The sequence below is a fragment of the Helicoverpa armigera genome, chromosome 4 (genome assembly GCF_030705265.1).
Source record: "Helicoverpa armigera isolate CAAS_96S chromosome 4, ASM3070526v1, whole genome shotgun sequence".
NCBI classification, from domain to species: Eukaryota; Metazoa; Arthropoda; class Insecta; order Lepidoptera; family Noctuidae; genus Helicoverpa; species Helicoverpa armigera.
Window position 1 is genome coordinate 13,833,290 of NC_087123.1, and position 27,804 is coordinate 13,861,093.

Sequence of the window (27,804 nt, forward strand, 5' to 3'; positions counted from 1 at the left end):
TCAATTGTAAAATCCTTTATTAAAGTAATAAATAAACTTGCAAAAGAGTGTATTCGCAGCAATTACTTGAGCAGGACTGTTGTGTCGCGCGGACTCACCTGCGATCTAAGCAACCGGCACTCCACATTGCACAACACTTAAAGCATCGTAATACCAGAACATCATATAAAATAATACTTACAATATTATCGTGATGACTCGGCCGGCCAGAGACTATGCACAAACGCTACTCACTTACTTAGCTACATTGTAACTCTACTTCTCATTCAACATTTACACACAGAGTACTTCAATTATCTAATACGAAATGCTTCTTTCCTTGCTGCGGTAAACTCTAATGCTTTACGTCTGTGCACAGTCTCACCGTTACAGGGGAAATTTGTATAACGTTAAAAATAAAATGCATTGTGCATTAACACAATTTATGATCAATTTGTTCAAATTGTTCTCTATCATCAAAAAATATATAAACAAGATTTATGTATAAAAGGTTTTTGCGGAAGAATGAGGTACTTGAGCACAGAGCTTAGAAGGGACAAAATTAACTGCTGTTAGTAAAACTACACTGGATATCTAACAAATGTATGGTAACATAATTATTTCATTGTTTTTAATTAGCATCTAATAATAAAAATATATTTACAAAAATCCGTTAACCTTTCAAACACCTCGTTATACATGATACCATCCATAACGTAAGTTTAAAATTAAAATAATATAAAGTATATACATAATACAAAATGCCCATCTCACTTTAGCCTATCGACAATATATCAACATTATTGTATGAATATTAAAGATAGGCACCGTATGACCACTATCTCTCCTGATGTTTACAAAAAGAACCTGATCAACATGATTTATTGATTGCATTGATAGACCCTTGCTTCCAGTTAACAAGAAAACACGTTAATAAGAAAACAATATATATCGCCAAAACGCGACTAGATTTCACATCAATCGAGACTTTGATTTTTAACAATTTATAGAAACTTTCAATAACATACTTTGTACTTAAAAAAATTACAAGGCATTTAGACAATCCAAGCAAGATCCAAAATAGTGACTTTGTGCATCAACAAACTTTATAGAAGTAATAATGTTTATATCTAAATTCTTTGTAGAAATATAGTCTGAAACATTATTTAACCAACAGTCCCGGGCACTTCGCACTCACGTCGTCACTCGCGGCGTGTCACAGTCTCGTACAACATCAGTCTCAGGTCGGCGGATGGACACTCGCCCACGCACACGTATCATACTCGTATAGTTAGCATATCGTAATCCGCGCGGAAGACGACACTATACAAGCACGTCCATTTTCAATAAAGCGTACTTTTGGAAAATGTACATGGTCCTATAGGTGTAATCCTCAGTTCGTTTTACTATACGCGGTGTGTGCGATGGGCTACATAGAAGGTTCGAGATGGTGACGTCACAACACTCGGTCGCGGGCACTATGACACGGGCCGGCGCCGCACGAAGGCGTCCGCGCCCGACGACGCGTACGAACTCGGCACTTGCGACTCCACTTCTTGCTTGTAGCCGTTCTTGCCGGTCAGCGAACTGCTGCTGTCGTCCATCACCGTCTGTCGAGAGAAAAATTATTAGCATACGTGCAGTTCACATGTCAAACAAAAAGTTATAGAACTGATAGGATTCAAATATTTAACTCCAGGTTTTTTGGTTAATTTCTTAAAGTGGCAACTCCAAACTGCGCAGTCAGGAACTTAGTATGTGGCTGTGTAAACACACACGGCTCATAGACCAGAAGTGTCAATAATCTCTGATGACACGCGTGTCACAACAAGGTTGTACATCACGCTATGTCCTGAAGAGCTCAACAAATAGTCCTCATGCGGTAATGCACCTTCTTATGTGTCTCTAAGTTTACGTCGGAATACTAAATTCAAGGACCCTATCAATTCAAGAGCAGGAAAATCCGGATTGTATTTCTGTTGCAGAAAGATCAATAATTACTATGAAATTGGGTAGAATTTAGTATATTCGAAATATTGAAAATCTGAACCAACAGGAAATGTCAACAATTTTTTTTTTTGTAGATTATTGACCATACGAGGTTAAGCCGATCTTGAAAACCTAAAATTTCATAAGCAAGCACGAACTTTTCCTGCTAGATACGGAAGCGTGGGGCATTACCGCGTAATGTGCTGTTTGACTTTCCTGTTAGCGTTAAACTGTGAGAAAGAGGAGCTCGTGGCTAAGTAATCACACGGGTCCATCGACCAAAGGTAAGCTACGCTTTGTGTGATCAGCCTGTGAAAAGGTGATCATCTATGACACATCGAGTACCTCCGGGTTTCAGAAGACACAATTCTCGTACCCGGTTGTCATTTGAACACAGTTGGTGGTCAGAAACCAGACAGTCTGACAACCAATCATTGCAAGGGGTAGATTGCCCAGGCAACTAAGTTTGGTAAGTGTACCTTCATGTAGACTAGAAGCCGATCCCAACATGGAAAAAGCTTTATAGAACATATTAAACTTTGTGAATATATCTTGACTTACCATACACAGGCCATTGGTCCTGGCCTTCCTCTCGGCCTTGGAGTACCTCGCCTTATAGAAGTCGCTGAAGAGGAACAGGAACAAGAAGCCGTGCATTGCGATCCAGTAGACAAACACTCTTGGGTACTGGCACGACGGCCGGAACAGTACTTGCAGCTGGTGCGTGAAGATCATCACGAACTGAACCTGTTCAAATAAATAAATAGCTTATAATAAAAAATAAATCTATACACATATCTAAAAGAAAGTCGTGTTAGTTTACAACTCAAAAATGGCTGAACCGTGTAACCTGAAAATTAGAGGGGAGGTAACTTAGACCCGTGAGAAGGACATAAGATAGTTTTTGTCACCATCCGGGATGCGGGCGAAACCGCGGGTAGAAGCTAGTAATCAATAAGTGGCAATACAGCCAGCCTTTTGGGTACACCGGGCGACAGCGATGAGGGCCAATTTTTCGACGCATTTTATTCGTTTAAAGTTTCTTTTTATGTAAATATAGATCTTTTGTTTTAAAATATAAAGTAAAATAAAAAAAATAGCTTTAGAATCTTAATTACAAGAAACCTGTCATATTTTTTCGGACATCAATGTAGATGTTTATAAAAAGCTTACATTGTGATTCTATGAAGAAAAACATATCAATATTAACAGTCGTAAGTTTTTGTTTATTTATTTTTAGAAGCAAACAATGGTGATTATGGATAAACCCTATCCTTTGAGCAAGTACGTCAGTGTACCCGGAACTTTATCTTTTATCTAAATCCAAAACATCAATTATTAGCTTCGATTCACTAATACGACTTTTTTGGCCACTTATAATTCAGAGAACAACAACAGTCAAGTTTATCATAATAAAAAATATATAATATTATATACTTATTCGTCACGGTAATCGTGTAGAATTACACGAGACTTTTATTTAATTATTTTCTTAAATAAAATTATATTTTGTTATTTTTGTATTTGAATAATTCTCTAAGCGTGTCTAATAGTCGGAGATATAATCTGATAAACACATTGCTTGATGTCGAAAACATCCGCCACTCAATTATCATGGTTTTTTTAGCTATTTTTTACAGCGCTAAGGGCTATTCTTTTTATTATCTACAAAAGGACGTTCTCCATTTAATATGGCCGAGATCGACATAATAAGAGAGAGAATAATAACATTTATTTTCACCTACTCCAACAACTTTTTTTAGTTGAGTAGAATGAGTTTAACTTGTCGGAGAATTTCAGTCAAAAAGCTTCATACTGAAAATGGACCTACATAACCATTTTTTTTAAGTTATGATTTTCGTGGTACTTACCATCTGGAAGGCTGTGAGGTACTTCTTCCACCAGATGTACTTCTGGTACTTGGGGCCCATAGCCGCCACCATGTAGTAGAAGTACATTACGATATGGACGAACGTGTTGAGCAGAGCGAAGAATGTGCTGTGACCACCTGTAGACAACAAAAAATATTTTAAATAACTCCCAACTCCTCAAAAACTGAAGATGCTGATGATTTACTTGGGACGGCGTAGGTACAAGAAATAGACGATCTAATTTTGAGTTTTTGAGATAAATAGATTTTTCAGTGATAAAATTTACTCAGTTGGGGCAATTTGTACAGAACTGCGGAAGTTGATGAATAAACATAGATAGTTTATTTATGATGTTTTTTAATAATAAATATGTAAGTGGGAATGGTTAAGAATCAATCTATAAATAATTATAATTGAGTGCAATAAGTCGCGGTAGAATATTTCCATCTTGCATAAATTAAAGGAACCGAGTTCAATTGACAGCGTTTTGTAAAGAAGTTTCATTGTACAAGGGTAACTTGTCAGTAAATGTATTAAGTGGATATTTGACAGGTAGGTAACAAGTGAATTTCCATTCATGACAAAAGTGTAATCATGTTCAAACCACAGTAGGTACCTTAAGCTGGTCTTCAAAATAATTCTCGTATTATTTAACTTTATAGGTTTATTAATATACGGTGTTTTTTACGGCACAATAAATGTATAAATGTGCATTCTAAAATAATAAACTTCATACATGGATGTCTGATTTTCTTTAATAGCTTATGGAGATAGGATTTCTACGCCAGTATTAGGTACCTACATCTCAAGTACCTACGTATGATCAAAAATATTAGTGTAAGACGCAATTTACATGACGACAGTAGAATACAAATATCAAAAATTGTCATATTCACTTAGCACAGATACGTCATTTTCATATTTGTACGTGATCTCATAGAGACAATAACTTAAATAAACGAAACACGGATTTGAATAACGTCAGTTAAAAGCCATAAATGGACAAAATACTTTATTATTTAGTTTATCATTTACATCCTTTACGCCTTTTAAACTTTTTGCGGATGTGTTTTCGCTTATCACATTTGCTTATTTGTCGTTATTTGAGTAGTTAGCACTTCGATTTATTTTCAATGCCTCTGTATTCGTTCACGTGAATGAAGTCCGGAACATCACGATGGGCTGACATGACAGCGATTAATTGCTACCTAAATGTGTGAATTAAATCAATTCATGAAAAGTATGCTGTAAATCGAGTACTCATATTTTGTGAACATGATGTATAATATGCTACATTGACTCAAATGTGTATTTAGTAGAAACTAGCTTAATTTTATATCGTGGTTTTTCACACTCAACATTTTGGACACATCCTTGGACATTCCTTTAGTCACACCTACAATATATTGGCCAAATATCGCAAACCTTGTTTTCTGAATATGTTACAAAATGCTTAATTAACCTTATTTAGAAATTACACATCAATCCTAAAATAGTATCCAATTTAAAAACGGTGCCTTAGATTCGGAAGTGATTTCATAATGATGTGTTTTTATTTTTGCTGATTTTGGCGTCGAGCTCCAAAAAGAAGCAAGTAATTAGGTCATGGGAAGGCAAACTTGTTAAGATATAAGGCTGCATTATACAATATATGTAGTCAGTTTTAAGTGGAAACGGTCCCAGTACTGTATCCGCATACCGTAGAACCTGAGCTTTAACAATGACAACTGACAAGATCAAGTGAAGACTTAGGGCCGGTGCAAATCTGCTGAAGCGCAACGTACCATATCTCTGACTGATCAGATACTTTCATGGAATCTGTCGAATTGCCATTTATAACTGTATTTAAAGATGCTTGAAGTTGATATTTCAACGGCAGTTACAAAAGTCTATTTGCTCTGAGATTAAGCTAGGTCTTTTTAATCAGCAATTGAATAGCTACGGTATTTTTATTGTTTTGGGAATTGGTAGTTTCATATGTCAGTACCTTAAGTGATGTAAATGTTTTCCTCGGTCATAAGCAGGAATGGTAAATGAGGAAGCAAACTGTTCATTCATAGTTTTGTAGAAGGCAACGAGGCCTTGTAGTGCAAATAACATGTATTTACATTATTTCGTCGGTTTACGCACCTTCGAATACTGTTGAGGAAGTAATTATGATAATTTATTGAATTATTCTAGAAGGAAATTGTTTGATATAAGTATTATTACGATGTATATTTGGTACGACCTCTTTGACAAATATGAACAAAGTTAAAGTTAAGCAAAGTAGTATTTTGTAAGGCATTGTTGTAGCTCTTTCATTAAATTTGTAATCAGGAATAGTAAGGGCACTTTACGACCATCAAACTACGTATGAAATTTGAATGTGAATTAAACTGATTAAACGAATAGTCTGCTCTTGCGTATATTTATACATAATACTTAGGCAATTTTTTACCTCTACTTTTAAAAGCTATTTGAAATATAAGAACCCTCCTCACGAAAAAAGTATTATTTGTAAAATTCGTCTGTGTTGATATAGCATTTTACCATCGTAGATTTTTACAAATTACTGTTTTATTACATTGTAGTGTAGTAGATAGTAAAACCTCACCATTTAAGGTGTCATGTCATAACTTTAAGCTGAATAACAAAGTGCGTGTCAGGAATGCACGTTGTAAAACAATAATGTATGTAGACCACGCACTGACCCAATTATATTCGGTATCTTTCAGACTGTCAGGTATGCGTAACAATATCATAATTGAATATATTAACAATCCTCAACGGTACGTCATAAGCTCATCGGCGTAATTTTCGGCAGTTTTAAAAATAACTTTTATTAAAAAGCAACATTAGTTGATTAGAAATTGCCTACACATAGAACTGTTGTGTTCAATAGTATCTGTACGACCTAGATAGTAGAAAATAATTTGTTATAAATAAACCTCATGATTAATTATATTATTTATTTTAGAATTAGTCATAAACACATTCACCTCTATTTCTATATTTACTTCAGTTTACTAAACTTCGTAGTGGAATGTTTTTATCCTAGGTTCGTCATTGTCATTCATCATAGAGTATTCACATTTATTCAGATTAAACAATTTGCTTGCACCTCAATACTTATCTTGACTTAGGATTAGCTCTTAGCGTGCCATTGCACTTTGGGAAGTATTTGTTGCTAGCCAACTTATTCGTAATAAGTGAGTCATAGATTACTTACAATTTTCGTTTAAAACGAATTCTAATCTGACTGCTATCATATCAGATAAATAATATTATAATCTTTTGAGATAAATGTTAAGGAGCCTAAGTAAAGTGGCGCTTGACGAGTTTAGTCAATAGATGGGAGATTACCAAGACAAAATCGTGCTTTATAGCATGATAATCTAATGGTAGGTATCTGTCAATCGTCACCAGTTTGAAGTCTTGATAAGCGGGTGTTTTTATAAGTGGGTTTCGTTGCCTGGTAACTCTTGTTTAAAAGTCTGATAGGCAGTCGCCCCATGTAAACCACCAATGCTCAGCTGCAGTTCCCAACATTTTTGGAACCTTTCTTAATTTACTTGGTATGGTGCGATGGAAATGGGTAAAAGTTAGGAATGAATATATCAGAGGAAGTTTGAAGGTGGAAGGCACGTCATGAACGTGGATTAATTGTGTGAAAGTCGATGTCACTAGAAATGGAGATAGATAGAAGATGTGGCTTCTTTGTAAGATGATGGCAGATACAAGAGTATGGAAGAAGAAAACATCCTGCCATCCTCTAAATAAAATTGGGATGATGGTAGGAGGATGGTGAATATTCTTACCTGGTGCAAACTTGAGTCCGAACCACACAGACATGGGCATGATGCCGTGGTGTATGACGTGCAGAGTGGACACGTGCTCGTTTTTCTTGCGCAGCACGAAGAAAAGTGTGTCCATAAACTCCGTGAACTTGCTGAAGTAATACCACCAGCATGTGTTCGCCATCTGAACAATTAAGGATATTTCGGTTAATAATGAAAAAATGCTAAAGCATAATCTTAAACAGGTATGTAACAGTTACAGCCTTTTTATCGTCCCACTGCTGGGCACAGGCCTCCTCTCACACGGAGAAGGATTGAGCATTAACCACCAATGTGCTTGCTCAATGCGGGTTGGTGATTTCAGACTTTATAATTCAGGTTTCCTCAGGATGTTTTACTTCACCTTTTTATCAGCCTTTGGTGTCCAAGATATACTTAGAAACAGGTATGTATAGGATTTATTTATTTATACCGCTTTTACGATTGCGGGATTAAAGATGGGTAGGACCCTGACGACAGACAATTTTTATCGGCTAATTAGTTTGATGGAAACATGACTAACACAGCTATAAACAGATAATCTCCTATTATTAGATATTAAAATGATTTTATCAGGATCGATAAATCACTGTCAGCTGTTTTAGTATGATATGACCTGACCATGCGTGTTCTGAGTCATTAGCAGGTGCAGGTAGTGTTTATCAGTATTTAAAATAAACTACAATTTGTTTATTTTTGGAACATTTTATAAACAGATTTTTTAGTCACTCGCATCTTTTTGCAGAAAAAAATAGTATCTAAATATGGACTGGTTCAGGTACACAGATCGAAAAACAACTTATTTATAACTTTAGAATGAATGTAAAAAGAACAAAAAACCCACGTTTTTGTGAAACCCAAATAAACCTGTAGGAGCGGAATTTGAGTAAACCCACATAACCCTGAGCTAATTTTAAATAAGTTTGATAAGTACCAAAACAGCTCCCAAAGTAGACTTTGCATAATTAATACAAAATTAATCATGTAGGTAAATCAGTTACAACAATGAAACCCCAATTTTGTTTAAAAATTCATAAACACCCGTTACTACGAACATTATTAGGTACTGTATACAAAGTGGTCCGCTGTTGATTACTAATGTCGTTAGTAAATAATTTATTCGAAAACGAACGTACCCAAAGGTTAATCACACATGTTCACCGATACCTGTCATTGATTTGTCCAAGTACGTATTTAAACTTCCATCATATTGTATTTTTAAACAATTTAATGGGTAAATAAGCAAAGGCCTAGGGAATGCTAATAGAGTTGTCCTTCTTGGAACATTAGCGTCAAACTCGTAAAACTATTGTTGACAGTATATTTTTATTTGTGTGTTCGCGATGTCTCTAATTATTTAGAAGGACATATGCGGAAGTATTTGTATTTTGATTGTTATTTTGTATATGACTACTGTGAATACGGTACCAGAATAATATGAAATATTCATAATATCTTACATGTTCATTATACAGGCACAAAAAACTTTACGTACATACGTAATTTACTGTCTTATTCCTATCATACATATTATTTATTTTTACCTATACTTATAAGACGACAGTAAGAAATTAGGACATTAAAATGAAGGAAACGTACCTAAATCATGAGAATAAAAATGGCTTTTTTTCAATGTACGTATGTATTCTACTCAACGTGTTAAAAGTTGTCATAGTAACAAAAGCCGTGCTATGCTTATGTATTATCATATTATTAGTAAGAATGATTTTTAGGTATTTTATTTTTATTTCGTTAATAAAGTTTCATATGCTACTTAAAACCCACTTACTTAACTGACAGGATCTGCTAATAATTTAACTTGAATATGCAAATGTTGTCTTCAGGGGCCACCGTGTTAAGCCTACCACAATTATGTATATTCGGGGCATATTTTAATGATATGTATTAGCAGTGACGTCTACAAATTCCATGGGAATACCGATTATTAAACCTAAATAAATTAGTTGTGAAAAGGTCTGGGGTATTTTCCGTTGTTTATCATGCTATCAGAAGTAAACATTCGTGATATCTTACCCTCATTGCCATTGGACTCCGGGAGTAGTCGACCAGTTGACACGTAAAGTTATATTGACCCCACCAGCCGCTCATCAAATACTGAAAATAAAATAAACACATCAAAATAACAGGCTTCGGGTTTTCCGATTTTGTACGCATTAATGCTATTTTAGTATCCAATTATATTTACTTGGGCAATAATGCTAAACCTTATAAAAGGTTAACAGGTCGACGATCTCAATACGACAAGTTTACAAGACCAGATGATTAAATGCCACACATAAAAATAACTATGTTCGGTTTACTTGACTTATTGATCGACTGATTTAAATGTTTCACGTGTTGATCACCATCTTATTAATATAATGAATATACATAAGTACTTGCTAGCTACAAAGTATTTCTAGTTACTAATCAAGTTGTATCTAAGTTCATTGGCCGTTCGTGCGTGTTCTACCCTTTGCGAGGGTATTTACCCGAAGTAGTAACTAGCTACGTAGATCGTAAAGGAAGAGTGTTGGGGCCCTTTACCTGATGGGTCTTGGCAGAAAATAACAGATGCACTCGTGAACAAAAATATATATATTTTCTTGTAGACACAAAATACATCATACAGGCTTAGCATAGTCACAATCGAAAAAAAAAAACAGAGAGCAATACAACGTTGCCAGTACTTAAAAAATTTGCATAGACAAAGGCTTAAGTATTTTGATATATAGCAACACCTATATTTTATTTTTTATCTATATTTGAAACGCTTACCTCATAGAATATCCAGGCGCTGAATACTGTTTGTGCGAGGTTATAGATGACTAGCACGTTTCGCAGTTCGAAGGGCTTGCGGTTCGCCATGAACCGGGGGCCGAGCACCCTCGAGCAGTACGCGTAGCACACACAGGCGGCCAGCGTGGGCCATGGCGATGACATCATCGGCCAGTCCTTCACTCGGGGATCTAGAAATTGGTGAAAATTATAAATTGATATATCTTCTAGTACTTGGATATGTGGAAGAAATTAATATGTATTGATAGGTAATTAACATTTTCTATCTGAACATCCTTGGAAGTGGTTGAAGCTTATTCGGTTGCCCGATTGTAACTGGGTTGAGGAGGTCAGACAGACAATCGCTTCTTGTAAAACACTGATACTTAGCCGTATCCGGAAAAAGGCTCGGGAAATGATGAAGTATATTATATCTAATCTATCTAACTAAGGTTGTAATAAATACACCTTTTAGTTAATACTTGGACGTATAATTAAGACAAGCTATTGTGTACAATGCATGAACTGTTATTATTACTAACAAAGAAACCTTTCTTAAAAAAATCCGTAGGTAAGTTCTTATTAACCACTTAGGACCTGATTATCTTCTTTTTCATATTTGACTTCTTATGGTACTACAGTATTCAAGAACAATTATTACAATATGCGCAACCGGACTTGTTTTGAAAAATGACATGACTCAATATGGCGAATAGAGCCATATTCCTAGTAAAGCTTAGCCAGTAATGCAGGAAAAATACCCAACTTGAATGTCAATAAAGTAATATAACAAGCATACATTTGCTTAAGAAAATGTGTACTTTAGTTATAACACATATAAATATTGCATGTACTTAATACATCCCGTATCATTTTCCTTGTATGAAAATTGACACCTTGCATGTAATTTTCATAATGAACTTTCCTGATAATGTAATAAATTTTTATGTCAGGGTTGGCATAAAGGAAAAATAAACATAGCTAAACTGTCCGACTGCTATAAGAAAACATAAATATAATAGACAAAATTTTAATTCATTGAGAAGGAACTGTTTATACTGTCAGCCAAAGTTGACGATTTATAAGATTTATTTGTAGGATATTGATAAAACGTGATGGTGAGTTATGTTATATTTTGTACTTTGGACTTCGTCCCGTAGACTAAAGTTTTATTATTATAGAGGTTATTTATTAACGACCTACTTATTATCCCACTGTGAGGTGAATGCACTGGTCACTTAGAAAGGATATGAACTTTGATCAGTTAGCTCAAGATGGATTTGCATCTCTGATTTTTTTAGTAAATAGATTTTGCCTCACGGTTTAATTCTTGCCGTTAGTCCATTAAACATTGACATTAATGTAAAGAAGATTTTTCTTAAGCTTTTCAGTTTAACATCTCGAATACAACTACTGGCTGAGAAAAAGGGTTTATTAATAACCGCAATAAATATTTAAATAGTGGTACCTAACTACCTAATTGCCAATGCATAAGAAAAATAAAAGAACCTTTTATGCCAAATTAATTTTAATTAATTGAAATTCTCATTTGTTTTGTTTTTACATAAACGTGAGTTTTTGTAATTTTGTACTCAGCCTTTGCATGAAATGTGTCAAATTGTAGTACAAACACAATATTTTCCGTAATAAAACGGTTTCGTTTTTTATCCTATTTTTTTAATATGTAGTAGAATAAAATCGATAATAAAAAAAAACCTTTATACTTAATCGTTTTAATATTCAAAAGAATTTAACTACCTAATCGCCCACATATAATCACTGTGATTTACTGGACAAAGGTCTCGTTATTATAAAATTGCCAGATCAACGATTACGTCTTACTACGTATGAGTTATTTTTCTCAATAGGCACTTCGATTATGTGTAATGGACGTAAGAATATACAAGTGATATATGCGATTTGTGCGTATTTTCCAGATTTACGATTTACGTATGTAGCTCAATAACCGCGACTGATGTTTAGAGGCCGCTTGTGCAGTTGACATGACTTCTACCGGAGAAGGCGCAACGTTACCAGAGTGGGGTTGCGTCTGAGTGTGAATCGTTCCGCAGTTCTTATGTAACGACTTATTGAGCAAACTCTTAGACTCGACTAAACACGATCCGACCGCACTGTATTTGCACTCAGGACTGGATTTGTTGAAAATAATACAATATTTTAAGGTCCTCGTGACGATTGAAGTAACATATTTTTTTATCAGAGGTCCTACACTCTAAATAGATACTACAAACTCATTCTACTCTTTTTTTATATATGAGTAGTAGGTAAGTATAAGTACCATTTGTCAAAAAAGGTCAAAGTTCAAGTGATGATGAATATTTACTAGATTAATTTGAGTAACAATGAGACAATTAATAAACATGCGGATCATTACAAATGCTGGAATGTACCTAATTGACAACGAAAGTTATTTATACGACTTTGGGATAGGTTTGTTGGTTGAACGAAGCGTTGTTTAAAGTTATATTAAAATTAGTGAAATGTACTTACCACTCCTGTTGTCCATTAGGTCTCTGTACCAATTATATACGGTTGCCATCTTTGGGTAGGTTTCTTTATCGACTAATTAAATCTGTAACAAAAGAGAAGCTTATTAAAATTATGTTGTATATTAAAAACAAAAATATTTTATAATACAAGCTACAGTCAATTAATATTTTGGTCATTTGTTTATTAAGGTAGCGTAGATATCCGCTAGTCATAAAAGATATTTACATCGCAAAATGGCATTCTCGAGACGCCCTCAACATTTAAGAAAAACCCAAAAAGGTAAAGTCATCGTAAAGCGAACAAAGCCGTCTTGACCTTGTCCAAAATCGGCAATAGTGGAAAGTCCTAAGTATCAATAACAATTATGTAGGTTATGAAATACTTCTTGCTTGTGCTGTAAGAAAATGTAAGACTTTAGTGATGGCGTTTGCGATTCATCAGTCATTGCCATTGTAAAGAAGTAGTGTTGTCAAACTCGTTTATTTTGTCCATATTTCATTCGGTTTTTTCAAGTAATCTTCTTTAGTATATTACATATGCGTAATTCATGATTGTTAGACACGCTAGCGAATTGAGTAGACTGAGTTCGCAAAAGTCCGAAAGTTCGTAGTTCGGCAATAAAGGTGCCGACAGGAAAACAAAAAAAATATGTCCGAAAGAATGCACTTCTTTATCAAATTGAAAGAAACTGGCAATACGAAGGCCTGCATAATCAACACTAAATTCTTTAATATGTTTCGTGCGTGCGTTCCTGCTGTTGCAAGCAAGTCAATGCATACCTTTAGAGAGACAAAGCCAAGTGACGTCGCACACGCAATATTACATTTTTTCTCATTACATTATAGCGATAACGAATGCTATATCCGAGATACAATAAAAATTATATGACGTAAATCTGTGGTTTTCTATAGGTACCTGCCTACACTATGAAAGGAATAAACTATCGTTGATTTATAGTAATAATCGGAAATAAAGGGCAATATTCGTTTGATATAAAATTGCTACTGTCGGAGCACGGTTTGATTGATTTGATTTCGTCCATTACGGAATTCTTTTGTTGGTCATTTATTATTCTTATTAGATCGTTACCTACATGTGACTTCCACTCGTGAGTTTCTTTAGAACTGGAAATACGCGTATATTAATCTGTTATATTACTTGGGAACTAGTTATTTAGATTAGTTTGGACCTGAATTTTTTAATGTCAACACGTGTCTTTCTGTAGCTTCAAATGGGACAGCCGTCAGTCGGTTTTGAGGAAAAAAATACAGTAGTTAGATCACAAATGTTAAATTACCATCTTGTTGAGAAGAAAGCATATTGTTGACACTTATGAACCCATAATGTGTCAAAATTAGCAAAAAAATACCGTTAAAATGAAATTAAGGCGGAACGGCGACCACCAGGTAACATATTGCGCCATAGTCCTTACAATCTAGCTATTCACTTTGGTGATTTCGCATTTGGAATGACTGAGTATTCCGAGATTGCATCACATCATACATCGCTATTCTCTACCAAGCAAAAGGGGGGCAACTGACCGATGACTAAACCTGTTTGCCCTGATACCTAAAAGCTGACCTGCTAATCGTGAACTATCAGTCTAGTTTTAGATAAGGCCTCGGCATCACATGAATTTAAAATTAATTATTCACTTTGATTATCTAAGATAGAATTTCGACTCCAATAAAGTCATAATCAAGTCGAAAAGTTGCTCACGACTGGTCGGAAGTTATGTTGGCACGTAGGTTTGTTTCTAAACCTCACGTCTCACATGTTTTTAGACTATCGTCACGTTCTGTGAATTGTTAACCTTTGTTACGGCATCGAAATTCTAGATCTTGTTGATACAAATTGGCCAGCACTATGAATCAAAGCGCCAGTTCTGTCAACCAGCTAAGTTTCCTATTAAAGGAAACAATCAAGGGAAATTAGATGCAAACGACGTCAACAACGCGGCACCATGTACTGGTGTAATAATCGGGTAGGACAGGTGGCAAGGTTAGTTACTGATGATGATGATTATAAATCATGACCGTGAAATAAGTGAATCGGTTTACGCGTACTTTGTTGCGGGTACGGCTGTGCGAGCCGGTAGTGGCTGAAAAGTACGAGATGACACGACACGAAGCCAGCTGCAGGTAGCTGTTGCACAACCGCCTATTGTAACCGACCTTGACCTGCTCTTCACGGCAAAATTCACTTACACTCGCCTACACTTGAGCCCAATTACCCATTTGCAAGTATAACGCTTACATAAGTTAATATTTTAATTTTATAAACGCTATAATAAAATAATGTAATATTTTCAAAATGTTTAATTGTTTATTGCCACATTGAAGGGAAATATTCTTCTTTTTTATTGCTTTATGCTTTAATAACTTTTGCTTTATTTGTTTATTGTATCTGCAAAATAATAAGTATTTAAATGCAATTACTTTTATAGAAAAAATATATATCTTAAAAACTTACGATGTCCCAAAACTAATCCGGAATATCGGAATATTGACCCAATAGCATTGAACCTGACATTTCTGATAGATCATAGACGGCTGCAAGGGTCGGGTTTATTTCGGGTCTTGTCATAATATCAAAAGTAATAAACATAAGTAACTAAGATAATAAAGATTCATTTTGCACTGTGATTTTTGCATTTCCGGAGATTGAATTAAAAGTTAAGTGTAGTTTAAGGTCGTAATTAATTATTTTCTTATCTGAAGGCGTATATTAATTTGTATAAGTTTGTAGAAATTATATTTAAATGATTAATACATTCCTGAAAACAATTTTATTTTACCTGTTTTAAAGTAAATTCATTATTTATTTATTTGACCCAAAACAATATTTATTTATTAAGTTATTTGTCCATGTCCGTTTGTTTACGGAATGTTTATGTCCAAACAAATAACAACTAAGTCCCTAACTATCTATTATGTAAATTCCACATGTGCTACTAAGTTAAGACTAACCACGACATTTACGACAATCTCGAAGCGAAATATAAATGATCCTTGTGCAAGGAAAACCGTTTACACGCGGCAAGGGGACCGTAAACGTTTTCGTCTCGAGTGTTCTATGAAGTAGTCACAACTTTCACCGGGCCTCGGTCCGTAGTCCGCAGGCTTTACGTAAGGGTGTTGCGCCAGACGTCCGCGCCTGCGCCCTGCGGTACCACTGACCCACTGCCACAGACTCGTACGCACCACACACCACTATTCGACAACCATCCCGTCAAGTTTTTAACATTGCGTTATATTTATTTATGGATATATCGCGTATGTTCTACGTCCAATTTTAAAATTCATTTCGTTGAGAAATTTAATTGCAACCTTTTAGTGAATAAAGTTCCAGCTCGGTGCCCATAGGTGGTAATAGTACTCGGTATGAATAACATTGTTTTAGATTAAGCGTCTAGAAGCATCGTTGACCGTAATAAGCAATCATCATAATTATTGGATAAATGCATACATTTGTACACAATGAAACGTAAGTAGATAAAAACATTCCTTAAAAAATGAATAATAGTGTGAATTTCCTTATCATTAACCACATTAGCGTGAATGTTTATAGGTAATTACATAAAAAATAGGTGGTCTAATCAGCAAAACAAACCGGTTAATATTTTATCACTTTAGATATCATACAGCTATAATATGCATGTCAGGGAGATTCTATAGATGAGGTCATAGTAAGGAGACCTTGGTAAGTAGAATTTTGAATTAAATATGTGCATCAATAAGAATAAACAAACTAACAAAGATACACTAATATTGTACAAAATATGTCGATAACGAAATTATCATATGCAATGCTCTGATCTTACCGTGCAGTTTATTTAGTTGTCTTTAATACCCGACTGACAAGAAGGAATCAATAGTAAAGAAGATGTGCAGCTTTTCAGAAAATGACAAATTATCACAATTGTCTTTTGTAAATGAATCTACTAAGCCATGCTTTTATAACAAATTTTTAATTTTGGACAATTACAAAAACAAGGTTAATGAAAGAAACACACACATAGGCAGGTATTTGTCCAACGTACAGATTAGTGTTTCGAATATAGTAAACGAAAATTACAAGCCTTGAAGAAGTTCTGACTTATGTTGGATAAATAATAACATAAAATTATCACCGGTATGGTCCTCATTACTTTTCCTTGACCTCTGCCTGAACTGTTTCAAGATCAAGCAAGAACAGCTAGAACATTCGATGTTGAATTTCCTCCAACTAAATGTCAATGCTTACTATGAATATTCCATTGGTTGATTGAGGTCCTTGCATATTCAAAAATCAAGGTAAGTGTATCCAATAAAGATAAAACTGCAACAATGAATCATTCTTAATCTGCGATATCAGATATCAAAGTAAATACGTTCAGGAAAATTGAACATTCGATGAATTTAAAATGAGTCATTACAAGATAATGACATTCGAAAAGTGTTTGTAAGTATCGTAATTGTAGCTCGCCCATGAAGCGATGTGGAACCTCCGAGACGACAACAACGCGACGCAAACGCAGCGTTGCGTAAATTCATCGATATGCAGTGATGATCAATTAGATAGGAACCTCGTGAAATCTTTGTCAGTTGCTTATGTAACCTGTGATGGAACAATAACAGCCCCGGTTGACACTCAATGGAATGCAATTTGCTTAATTACGTTCATGGGGTTATGGTATTCTGGGTCCTGGACAAGGACGTTTTCGAATTTAACTCGCAAGCGAAACACATAATTAAATAGTGCCAACGCAGAAATTGGTATTTAATGTTGTAATTTATTACGGATACATGACACAGTTTTGAAAAGTTTTGCACAAACAGAGTTTATTGCAAAGACGAATATTTTTAACTGCTGTGTAGAAATGCAGTTAAAATTACGACAATATGGTCAGTATCAGACGTATAACACAAATACATGCATTACTCTACTTGCATCAAACAAGGAAGCTTATGTTAATTGCATCATCTTGAATTATGTTTGAGATTTTTCCGTTAATATATATTGTTCCACGAAACTGGATGGTTATGTTTCTACCACATGTAAAATACCTTTATTTGATAACCGGAATTTTGAGGAAAAGTAATATGTATTCATATTTTACACTACGTCAAGATTTAAAATAATATTCTTTGTTGGGAATTTGGTAGTGAAAATTGCCCTCAAACATACACACACTACGATTAACACAATTGCTCGTAATCTTATTCAGCTACACTGCATTCTTCAGCAAAGCAAACACGGAAAATAATAAATCGATAACGTATATCGATGAAAGAAAATGAATGCGAAAATTTTTAAAAATCATTAATGTTTGATTTTTGGGGTGCTTGGACCATGGAAAATTGATTTCTTTTTTGGGTTTAATAATGGAATTAAAATTATTTTATTGATAGCACTTACTTGAACGGTACGTATGTTGAATAAAACAGGCGTGGAACGACGAAAGGACGATACTGTCCTTTCTATAGGACTGTGTCTGTTATGTACACCGCGTGAATACAAATAATAAAAAGCAAGCAGGTCGACTTTCGCGTTGTTGATGTATGTGCACGCGCAGGTGTTGGCGTCCACCGGCGCGGCCGTCACTGACTGACATGCGCGCGCGCTGCCGCCGGCGTACCATCGCGCCGTCGTCTTTGCGAACTATCTGCGTCACAATGTCGCGTCACACAAACGTCATTGACTACCAATAATTGCTATGACCCTCGACCTTCACACAAAAGGGATCTACGGAAACTATTTAGTCTTCTAACAGGACCAACCCCAAATCGTATTTGGAACCATGTAAATTAATTTCTTTACATGAAATAATTTTAAAAATATAATTCTATTTATTCAAGAAAAACTTATATCTCTCAACTCATCAAAAGTGCAATTAGTATAATAATCACACAGTTTGAATAAATTCAGTGTAATTACAAAAAGTTAATCAAGACTTGATACGTGTGCGAATTTTTAAGTCAAACGTCCGTTTGACTTTTATAACCCCAAATATTTTTCACGTGTTAGAAAAATGTTACGAAGCAAGTACACCTTCAGCATAAATATTATGACTGCGCTATTTGACTTCCGAAGCCATGTAATAGAAACCAAGCGTATGTGACAAAATGTACTTAGCGGATAATTTCATTCTTATGCACTCAGATTCCTGAAAATAAAGCGCGAATTTGTTATGCCCCTTATTTAATTCACATATGCTTAAGAATGACTCTTTTTCTCGTTTAACAAATACGTATTAATTAAATCCAAATATACAACAGCGATGTATTTTTTCCTTCTAAATAAATAAACAAGAATATAAAGTAGCTAATGAAAATACAAGAGCAAAACATGCAACTTGTTGAACTTTGCAAATTTTTTACTTTATTTCCTCGTTAAATAGGGATACGAAACGAGACACCGGTCTACCTTGATCCTGGTAAACTAGATTAAAGATCACAGCATCCAACAGGTTTATGATTTATTCCTTTTTCAAGTTATTGTAAACGAGATTATTTTCGTAAGTATCAGTAATAATCATACATAGTGTTTTCCTGTTGAGACATAAGTTAGCTAAAAAATAACATATTGGTATTTTTCATATTGTTGGAATTCTACCCAAAAGCAGCCATGAAACTATCATGAGCGATGTCGAAATCTGTTAGTAATTTAAGTTAGCGCTATTCTACTGATTCATGAAGGTAGTGTATTAACTTAAAGGATAAGTATTGAAGTACATATTATGTAATATATGTTCAGTAATATAATTTAAGTTCGGTACGACATACATATTTTGGCAATATTATATTAGATCTCAATATAAAATTTCGATATAAGTACCGGTACAACTTAGTGGGTAAGGACAGAGGACTGCTTCAAAATGTGAAAAATGTTGTATTACTTCCTCCGTCATTTAATACGGCAAGTTAAAACAAAACTTGAATAAAAATCGCATCTACCTTGCCTTGACTGATTGCTGAAGTACCTACTGGTCAAGCTCAACAGTCAAGGTTTTTCCGGGAGTTATATTTGTACTGTTTCTGTTTACTTATGCGTGGGACTCGTCACTTTGATCTAATGAACACACATTTATGCGTGAATTCTCAACCCCAAAAACAAGCTTGTACAATTTGATAAATGCGACGAATTCGTTCTTGCAATTCTTGTGTTCGTCACTCCATATCGTTATTCATAAGTCCCGTTATCCCGAATTCATGTATTGCGATGCTTTGCGACTTATTTTAGTACGAATACACATCAGATTTATTTGACTTACCACATACACAGCTGGTGTTATCACAGAGAAACGGTGGTCAGGACTGCCGAATTTCCGCTAGTAAAGTGATATCTGCAAAAACAATATAGAACATGATTTATAAAACGAGACCTTCAATTTTTGATAGCTGTTTTGAGATACCAGTTTCAACTACGATTTAGCCAATGGCAGACTCAATATCATCAATTTATTACAGAACAAATAAGGAAAGCTTTTTGGAAAAATCTCTCGAGAGTCTAGTTTCTTTCGTGGAAATTATTTGTACAATAATATTTTGGGCAAAAATCGCAATTTCTTTTTATTTTGATGACTCATTGTCTCACATTTTAAAGCATCTGCTGAAAGGTATTATTATTGTTTATGTATGAAACTTAGAGAAATAGTCGTAGGTAATCGTTCTACAGTCTGTAAAGGTTTTTATCGCAAAATGTTGCCCCTTTTAAGCCCTTTACCTCAGGCCTCAGATTCTAAAAAGCAGGATTCAGTTCAGTGAATCGTAATTAGGACATTCAATAGGAAACAAACCAGATGGAAAGGTACGCCGGAATTTTAAGAAAAATCGTTAAACTCCTAATGATCATTTAATTTATTTATATTTATTGTTTTTAGGAGCCTTTATGTGTGTTTAAGTGATTTGCTCATCAGATGGACGTCATTTGGTTATTAAGTTCTGACGAGATTAAATATTGAAGTTATAAGTAGTTGCTGGACAGTTTTTTTAGGTGCTTCAACCAATATTTAGTATTGATTTAGTATGCTTCTAGCAAATTCACGTGATTTATTATTTAGCATATTGAGAGACTACTTAACGCAACAGGGTAGAAACTTTCGTATAAGTACGATTATAGAAATGCCTTTCGGGTTCTTATTGTTTTTCTCTGTTCCCCCATTTTGCTCATCTGCTTGTTTGTGTGCAAGCGTGTTTTTCCATTTTTCATTAGCCATCTCAAATGAATAGGAATGCGGCACATGTGTCTGTCTGAATTACTGAATGATTTTACTCTGTTTTTATCAGTAGGCGACGTGTTTTTTTAGGTTTTGATATTTAATTTATACCCAGTACAATAATTTTATTTAAAAGACAAACGCGTTGCATACGAAATATGGAATATTTTGGATATTATGCACACATTTGGTAGTCAAAATAATAATTATTATTCTTCGTATTATGATTTCGCAAGATATGTTGATTTCAAAAAAATCAAGCCCAATGCTAAGTAACTATTATGTGTCTACTTTGAATACAAAAGATTTTATTGCATATATATGGCATATACTTACTTAGATTTTACAAAAAAACAATCTATTTTTATAAGGAAATGAATAGATTAGTCGCTGATAAGGCTACTCGCCGGCCTATTGACAATTATTGTCGCTTTTATTTTACTATTTTATGCTAAACGCAATTAAATAGGTACCCAAAAGTATAAATGTGCTTTGATACTACGTATATGAAATAAAATTAAATTATAAATTTAAAAAAACCCCCGACCCAAAAAAAGTACGCAATAATTATGACAAAAGGTTAAAAACGCTAAAACCCTATAAAAAAGCAAAAAATAACTTTTAACACTACGTAAACTAAATTTTGTCGTGTCGGGGGACCGCTCTAATTCATTACTTTATATACGTGTTTTTTTTTTTAAACGAATTTTGTAATTAGGTAGGTATCATTTGATTTATGTAAGTATTTATGAAGGTAAAAAGCGGTCCCCCGACACGTCAAAATTTAGTTTACGTAGTGTTAAAAGTTATTTTTTGCTTTTTATAGGGTTTTAGCGTTTTTAACCTTTTGTCATAATTATTGCGTACTTTTTTTGGGTCGGGGGTTTTTTTAAATTTATAATTTAATTTTATTTCATGCTTTTTAAAGGAGTTCCTTAATTTTTGCTTTTTTCATTTAATTTATTTTATCTTAAGATGGGTTCGCTATATGCGATCTCGGCCAAAGGAAGCTGTTTAACAATCCTCATGACAAACTGGCTGTGGGAGAATTGCACAGATTGAGAAACAATAAAGATTAACCTTTTGACATTCTAGATTTTCAGAAAAAATATAAATCGGTTTATCCGTTTCATTCCGGAATTCCAGGGTTTCATCCGCCACATCCCATTTCCAGCATCAGGTTCTCGTCAATCAGAAACATGAAGAGAACTCGTCAAGACAAATTCAACGAGCCCAAACTCGATGGGTTTACTAAGAGGCAGTTCAGGGTTACGTCTCCTACCTTCGTACCCTAACAGCAGACCAGCTCAGTGGTTCCAAAAGACATTAGTGTTTCAAATTTCAGATACCACATATACTTGCAAGTAAACTGAGCGTGTAACATTCCTATCACATCTAGCAAACGAGCTGATGACCTTGAAGACCTGAACCGATTTCCACCAAACATAGCTAAGAACACTCCCGACTGACATACCTTTTAAACAAAAAAAACCGCATTACAATCGGATCATCCGTTTGGGAGCTACGATGCCACATACACACACACACACACACACACACACACACAGACACGTCAAACTTATAACACCCCGTCGTTTTTGCGTCGGGGGTTAAAAAGTGTAGAAATAGTTAAGTCTATTAATAGATTATTAAATAATAAACCGCAGTTTAACTTTCGAAATTTCGTATCTGTATGCATGATATTATTGCAGTTAATATGACTTGCACAATAGTTTTCGCATGCACAATTACAGCGCTATTTATCCGAACAAAAAGTGTTCTAGTGCGAGCGTCTTAACTAATATATGTATAAGAAGCATTATTTGTGGCACTACCGATATGAAACTATTTAATTATAAGCCTGCTATTTAATTGGAATAGCCTGAATTATTGTGTGACATTGACATTATAAAGTTAGTAGTTACTATTTAAGATATTTTCGAAATTATCGCACGATTGTGGTAAAAAGCGTGGAATTCGATGTTTCATGAACATACTTTGTAAGGAGGTATTTTTGCGCAAAACTAAGACGTTGCTGTTAGAAATAAATCTGCAGATCGGCCATTCACTAAGAACTTTGTACCCTATGAAATCGGCGAACCTGTCGCAGTGACAGACGCTCAAGTCTTGTCAATAATCTAGTTCCCACATACGGAATGCTGATTTCACAGTATTTGCAATCTATATCAGAATTTGCTGAAATCTTTATATTGGAAACTCTTTAGACAAGTTAGTGGGACACCTACTTAGGTGACCAACTAATAACTACAATTAATTAAGACGGAAGAGACATAGATAACATCTACCAACAGTACCCAAGAAAACGCTTAAATCATGATTTTATTGTAAACAAAATAATTATGTATGCACGTAAACGGCATTATTTTCATATAACTTACGTAGTGAGTGATTTGCAGGTGCAAACAACCTTTGCATTCAATTTGTTTTTTTTTTTTTCTTTTGTCAAGCAGAGTTAAGAATGGGCACATATTGATGCATCGATAGATGGCAAAAACTACAATAATTGCGAAATTTTTCCATAGCATTGTGCAACTGATATTACAGGTTATATAAACTCGTGTCAAGCTCAAAGGAGTACAGCAGAAACCGGTACCCCACTTCTAATTATATGAAATCTTAGACTTCTTTATGCAAGTATCATATTGTGTATTTCCCGGATTTGATCGATTTATTATATCGTATTTTTATGCGTTTACAAGTCGCACATAACCATTACTGGATGATGTGTGATGACCAAATTGTAGATAGATATACCGATTTAGATAGTTGCTTAACGTAACGTAGATACTAACTATAAAAATATGAGTAATTCGGTCAATCAGATAGTGTTATCATTATTTATGTTGATTATGAGATAATTATGTATGACTAGTCTTTTCCGACACACCTGGACGAGATATCATTTTGGGCAGCATAGTGATAATCCCCAATTAAGGATTAGCAATCATACTCACGAATAAAATTCGATTATGATCGATAATGGAAATAGAACACGCAAGAGCATTAGCAATAATCACGAATCTGCTGGTGTTTGATCTAACAATTACGGTTTAATTGGACCCTAATATTATATTAATGGCAATTTAATGTACTTGCGTTGTTTCATTTTAAATTGTTTTTTCTCGATCGCGGAAGTTCATAAGCCTTCTCGAAGTATTCGGTCGAAATATAATGCACCAAATACATTTTAAACATAAATAAAGTGGGAAATCAACTCGCGGCGACTCTACGCAATAGCGACATTTACATATTTTTATGTTATTTGGTTTATTCCACAAATACACTACAAAAACAATTGCACGTAATAACAATAAAAAGGCAGCCTTGGGTAATAAACAAGGTAAAAAAATGTTAAGTTATAGTTTGATCTCAAGCAAAAAATAAAAGTTGCTGTTTTAGTCAAATATTAAACTGACTGACTTGTTTATAAAGTGGCTATTAATGTCCCTTTCATAACTCTTCCTTGTGCCCTCTACACAAGATATTTAGGGACTTTGGCAATAGGTAAAATTAAATTGAGAAACTTATTTAAAAAACTGATCAAGTGTGAGTGTGGCTTGCACTCAAAGGGTTCAATATCAGGGTACCAAAATCCATAGAAACAGCCATCATGTGATGTTTATTGATGAGAGCATCCTAAAATTTTATTATATTCTAGTTATATTTGTTGTAATAGCACATCTTTCTATAAGGGTTCATAAGATATGGCTCGGTGATGGACACACAGTGAAGTCTGAGTAATAGGGTCCCATACTATCTTTTGGGTATGGATCACTAAAAATATTCTTATTATTGTTTACTTTGATATTTTATCATATTTGATATATCGTAAGATTTTGATATCTGCAAGCAGTTAGCAACACGCAAGGTAATCAATTTGAGTAGTTCTTTGGCATTTTACTATATTATGCCAAAAATGTGTGTCATGCATGTGCAAAAAGTATCACATGAGGAATGATAAACAATTTTGTTCTAGAGAAATGATATGTGAATTCCATTAGGTGCACACATAATTTTTATACAAGTTAAAGTGTTATATGACAAAATCATACTTAGTAGGGTAAATTAGTAATACCTACTCATTATGAAGTACAAAATTAATTGTGTATAAAATGTGATGGTAATTTATTCATTAAAACAAATGCATATTTACTTATGTAAGAAGTTAACAGAACTGTTAAATAACTTAAGAATCTCAATAGCTTTCAGCGGTCAAGTTCTCCCTAATTTTCAAATCTTAAACAAATAATTATTCTTAGAATACCATAGAAATGAACGAGACTACAAATCGAAGAAATACCTATACAATGTATTTAATCCTGATTAGATTAGTATTCCTACATTTGAAATGATATTAGTCTCTTAATTTTGTATAAGAGTGCAGAAGTCAAAACAGGATTCACAGAAACAGTGGGAATCATGCAGCATTCTACCGATGATGACCCACTGACCACAGCCCCGGATCTAGGGGGGGGCAAGCCGGGGCCCATGCCCCGGGCGGCAAATTCAGGGGGCGGCAAAATCAGGCGGCTGCGTGATTTTAAATCCTACATCACAGATTACCATAATAGTTACCTACAGGGCCGTCTTAACCTATGGTGCAGGGTGTGCGAATAACCCGGGCGCCTCGGTCTCAGGGGCGTCGCGGGGCGCCCCACCACCAGAAAATGTCGATGAAATTACACCCGTTTGATAAGGAAGTTCCACATTGTGTCATGATACTGACAAGCAAAGTTTTTTAAAAAGTCGCCTTCGCTTTGTTTAATTGATCATTTTGATTATTTTTCACTTTTAACATTTTAACATCCTCCAACTAAGTGAAAAAATTCTCGCTCGCTACGCTCGCGACTAAATGACAGTGTACGCGCTCTTTTTCTGATGGTTTATTATTTTTATTGACGCACCGAATCAACGAACACAAATTTTAATGACACTCGCTCTAATCACGGTTTCTTTTTATTTGTACATAATTCCCAGTTTAATTTGTGAGTCTTCAAACAAATAACTAAAAAAATTCGCGCTCGCTTCGCTCGCGGCTACTTGTTGCTTGCCAATGTACTTAATCAGGTACTTTTGTGTCGTAGGCACAAAAAATTTCGCGCTCGCTTCGTTCGCGGCTACTTGTTGCTTGACAATGTACTTAATCAGGTACTTTTGTGTCGTAGGCACAAAAAATTTCGCGCTCGCTTCGCTCGCGCAATATTATACAGACGTTGCTTTGTTAACTTCATAAGTCAAATCTACGCTATCTTACCTTCTATAAGTCAAATGTAGCAAAAATAACTTTTTGTGTACATTAATCTGTCTCGACTCTCATTACTTAAACCTGGCCAACAGTTTGAGCCTACAATGATTTGAACACTTTTTTATAGTCATTTACCCAACAAAAAAGTTACAATCGTTGGTGAAAATAAACATAAGTAGGTAGGCAGGCGGGGCGGCATTTTTCAGTTTTTGCCCCGCCTAAAATAAATTGAAGATCCGGGGCTGACTGACCAATATATTGTATGAGTCAAAATATCTATAATACTCTTGTATACACTTTACTTCATATACATAGCATAGAATTTCAAGGCAATTTAAACTTTACAGCTATTTCATATCACTTGGTATCAGTAACAAGTGTTTTGTGCAGGTAAATCAATCTTATGCACACTTGTTTCATATTGCAGTTATATCCACTCAAATCTCTGAACAATATTAGGTTTTGTTAGGAGTGCCACATTGACTACTCTAAACATTTGAATGGCCAAAATAAACAAAGTAATGGTAACAAATGCATTCGAAACATTGAAAAGTTTGCTTACCTTTTTCAGAGTGTTAATTATTTTATCGTAATATGTCACTTTTATAATTCCATATAAATGTAAATAAGGTCATCAAACTGTAAGTGCCTATTCATGAACTACTTCAACACTCGTGGAAAGTTAATTAGCAATCATTAATGCGGCTTGCATTTTTTATCGGAGCAGTTTGTAACTTTGAAATAAGAACGATAAAAACATTTGCTAGTGAGTAAAAAGATATCAAACAGTGGGCGTGTACAATGACTAATATCGTTAAAATGATCATAGTGACACTTACCATTATTTACACTATTATTTCCAAAGAGAGCGACGAAATGTTGAAACCACAATTAGGTAACAGAAGATCTCGAACAAGAGGCAACAGTAATTGTAGGCACTGTCGGTTATTCATACAGCTTCAATCTACACACTAATAGGTTATAAAAATAGCTGACGCCAAAATTGTTATTCAATAACTTATTTTATTGATAGAGTATTAAGTTATTAACTTCATTCTTATTAATAAAAATAACAGAAGGCAAACTTAATTAGAAAATTAAACAAATTAAAAATAATACATAATTATGTACAATCCAACCCACTCGGCACCACCCTCGTAGTGATGTGACTTACACTTGCGTGTTTCCTGACATTTGCGTGATGCAGTGGCTATTCTTGAAACATTAGTCGATTCGATTCCACTTATTTTCAATTTCCACACACGTCACAGGGAATCTCCATAAGTAGCCAGATAGTTAATAAAAGTTTTTGAATTTTGAAATATCCCAAAAATTCTTAGAAAACATTATTTTGGTGCTAAATATACTAGCAAAAGTGGGACACTATTTATC

The 27,804-nt window shown here is 34.5% G+C and overlaps 1 protein-coding gene across 3 annotated transcripts; it reads right to left on the reverse strand.

Moving 5' to 3' along the window:
* Positions 1-27,587, reverse strand: LOC110375259 (very long chain fatty acid elongase AAEL008004). Of its 3 annotated transcripts, XM_064034420.1 has the most exons (9): positions 27,252-27,586; positions 20,202-20,273; positions 12,947-13,028; positions 10,436-10,626; positions 9,692-9,772; positions 7,640-7,802; positions 3,840-3,976; positions 2,530-2,715; positions 1-1,589 (listed from the first exon to the last, which is right to left on the reverse strand). In XM_064034420.1, the coding sequence occupies exons 3-9, from the start codon at positions 12,993-12,995 to the stop codon at positions 1,458-1,460; spliced, it is 939 nt and encodes a 312-aa protein (XP_063890490.1). In that variant the 5' UTR covers positions 12,996-13,028; positions 20,202-20,273; positions 27,252-27,586; the 3' UTR covers positions 1-1,457. The 3 variants fall into 3 exon arrangements, with proteins under 3 accessions (XP_063890490.1, XP_063890492.1, XP_063890491.1); XM_064034422.1 differs by lacking the exon at positions 20,202-20,273 and having other exon boundaries at positions 27,252-27,587; XM_064034421.1 differs by lacking the exons at positions 20,202-20,273; positions 27,252-27,586 and adding an exon at positions 18,347-18,563.
* Between the last annotated feature and the right edge of the window lie 217 nt (positions 27,588-27,804).